The sequence below is a fragment of the Furipterus horrens genome, unplaced genomic scaffold (genome assembly GCF_987537825.1).
Source record: "Furipterus horrens unplaced genomic scaffold, mFurHor1.1.pri manual_scaffold_10, whole genome shotgun sequence".
NCBI lineage: Eukaryota > Metazoa > Chordata > Mammalia > Chiroptera > Furipteridae > Furipterus > Furipterus horrens.
In genome coordinates this window covers 58164284-58167545 of record NW_028327180.1, presented here as the reverse complement: position 1 = coordinate 58167545, position 3262 = coordinate 58164284, and the positions used below count along the sequence as shown (strand labels likewise).

The 3262-nt window shown below is 37.8% G+C and overlaps 1 protein-coding gene across 1 annotated transcript; it reads right to left on the bottom strand.

Annotated features, from left to right (window-relative positions):
• Positions 1-241: 241 nt before the first annotated feature.
• LOC150000344 (olfactory receptor 2W3) lies at positions 242-1731 on the bottom strand. Its single transcript, XM_090290381.1, has one exon. The coding sequence runs from the start codon at positions 1729-1731 to the stop codon at positions 787-789; it is 945 nt and encodes a 314-aa protein (XP_090146507.1). The 3' UTR covers positions 242-786.
• Between the last annotated feature and the right edge of the window lie 1531 nt (positions 1732-3262).

The following is a 3262-nucleotide window of genomic DNA, read 5'->3' as shown; positions in this document are numbered from 1 at the left end:
TTGGGACAACTGTAATAGCAAAATCAATAAAATATATTTAAAAAACTGGAAAAAAATCATGATGACTTCCAACAGATGCAGAGACGATACGACAAATAAGAGCATCTGCCTTGTAGCAGGAACTTTTAAACATTAGATCCTTCACAGTAAAACAAATATGTATATGAGAAACAATGATGTTCTAAGGCTTAAATGATCCACCTACCATGTTATAGATTAATTTCTTGGTTTATTTGGAATCTTACACTAGACTTTGGAGAAAATGTCAAAGTTTGGGAACAAATGGTAGAAAAGAAACATGTTCCTATGAAAGACTTTGGATGTGAATTTGGGATGTAGAAAACACCCAACTTGCTGTATTTCCACACTTGATGGCTGTCAGCTAAGAAAGGTAATCAGATTGTGATCATTTTGACTAAAATACACAGAGTAATTAAATAATTTTTTTACAATAACAAAAGGAAAGCTCAGGTCAAGAAATGTAGTTTTCTCTTGGCACTTTGGTAGAAGCTGTGGAAACTCACCTTTATTACTCCTTATCTCATATTGTTGTTTGCCCTTGCTTCATAGCTCAACTAAATGGATTTTTGAATCATACGTGTTGTGCAGTTACACATTAAAATATGTAATGTTGGTACAAAACCTACTTGTGGAAGTCCAGGAAAAGATATACACCTTGGGAAGCACAGGTCAAGACCAGATATGACTGAATGGTTCCAAATGCCACTATTGGCCCCTGAAGGAGATGACAGCCAGGATGCAGATGCCCACCTCTCCTATTTACTGTTACTCTTTTTCCACCTCTCTGTTACCTAGTAGCAGCCTCCTTAGTGCCCCCTTCACCTCTTTGTTTCTGAGGGTGTAGATCAGGGGGTTCAGGAGTGGGGTGACAATATTGTAGAGGAGGGTGAGGAATTTGCCCTGGTTCTGGGAAGAACTGTTCCCTGGCTGCATGTACATGTAGATAATGTTCCCATAGAACAGTGAGACCACTGTGAGATGGGAGCCACAGGTGTTGAAGGCTTTTTGCCTTCCTGATGCTGACCGAATGTGTAACACAGCCTTTATTATGTAGCTATAAGAGACCAGGATAAACACCAGGGGTGACAGCACAATAGCCACTGCCAGGACAAAGACAGTGCCCTCAATGGCAGCTGTATTGACACAAGCCATCCGGATCAGGGCAGGCATCTCACACAAGAAGTGGTCCACACTATGGCGCCCACAGCGGGGTAAATGCAGGGTAACTGGGGACATGGCCAGGGAGTTGGCCACCCCACAGCCCCAGGCCACTGACACTAAGCCCATGCAGAAGCGAGGATTCATGATCACCAGGTAGTGCAGGGGGTTGCAGACTGCAACAAACCGGTCATAGGCCATAACAGCCAGGAGCAGGCACTCTACGCCACCCAGACCCAGGAACAGAAAAAGCTGGATGGCACAGCCTATGTAGCTGATGGTCTTGTCATGTCCACTCAGGTTATAGAGCAGTTGGGGGATGGAGCTGGTGGTGAAACTGAGGTCCAGGAAGGAGAGGTGAGTGAGGAAGAAGTACATAGGGCTGTGGAGCTGGGGATCCAGCCAGGACACTAGGATGATGGTGGTATTGCCCAAAATGGTCAGGAGATATGCAATCAAGATGACCACAAAGAGGATCCTTTCCAGATGGGGGCGGTCAGAAAATCCCAAGAGGATGAAATTTCCCTGGATGCTATCATTGGTTCCATCCATATCTACTGCACCTGAAAAGGAATATTTATACTAATAATGGTAGCAGACAATATAAGGCAGTGCTTACTATGAACCAGGTGTTCCTTTGTGCTTTTTACATTTATTTAACCCCAACAGTGATATGGAGTAGACAGTCTTATCATTTCAGACTTATAGAAAAGGAAACTGATGCAGATGTGTGTTAAGTGAACAATCATATTCTAGAAAAGGCAGAGCTGATTTTGAACCAAGGAAATGGGGCTTGAAGTCTTCATCCTTCACTGCTGGCATTGCCTCTAATTCCAATGACAAGAAGTTAAATTCTGCCATGACCCAGACATTGATTTTTCTTGAGACACAAATTCCTGAGCTACTGAAAAAACCTCAAAGGCCCAAAATGGAATCCCAGGACAATAAATTAATAGAACTTAGGAAATATCTATTGTATGCAGAATACTTTATTTGTTCTTTAACTTAAAGATACATCTCATTCATTTGGCCATTATCTTGAGGTAATTTTAAAGTACTCAAATAAATTATAATATATGAGACCATTGAATATTACTAAAGCAACATACACGTAAAATTAATCTCTCTCAATTGGATCTAGTTTTTAAAAAAATGAGTATATATATATTTTTTCCAAAGTACTATATTCTGCTTTGTAACAGGTAATACTACTTTAATGCAATAATTTACATACATGTGCAAAAACCTCTATCAAATTGCATTGCTGAGAGTTCATCATGTTCAAACAAAGCACAAGTCTTACAGACAATATAGAGGAATCAGTTCAAAACATCTTACACTATGATTTCAATCTCCCGTGGCAATCCCTTAGCCAACAAGATACAATTAAGAGATCCCAGAAAACTCTTGATCTTGCCACAGTTTCTCATCTAAAATGGTAATCATCAAACTACTTTATTTAATTTGCAGGTATGTGTTGATGTTTTTAATTTAAAAGTTGGTAAATGTGAAAGTATGTTGCATAAAGTTTACGTGTCATATATATAAGGAATGGGAAACTAGGCCCATGTGACTAGGCAGAGAAATTCTGAAGGAAAAATAGTGTAATGAAGAGGAACTATTTTTACCATATATTCAAACATACTCTGAAAATAAAATAAGACATGATAATTAGAAATTAATTTGGAGTCAGGGAGTATGAATCACCCATTCACTACTTTCACCAAAAATAAATGATAAACCAAATATTTAAATATTAAATATAACTATTATAAGAAAACACAAAAGTTGTTCCATCTTTTTTTTTTTTTTTTTGATCATCTTGGATTTAGACAGGTCTCACCAGGCAAATCGCAATTCTCAAAAACAATAAAGCAAAGTACAAACAAATTTGCATATTTTAATAAATATATGCCATAAGAAACACCACTATAAAGTATAAAGAATAATAAAAATACTAGAGAAATCCAACATGACAATTGAAAGTTTACCTTATTTAATAGCATTTTCAAGAAATTGGCAAGAAAATATGGAAAAAAATAAAAATAATTAATGACTTGATGTAGTTCACAGGAAAAGTGAT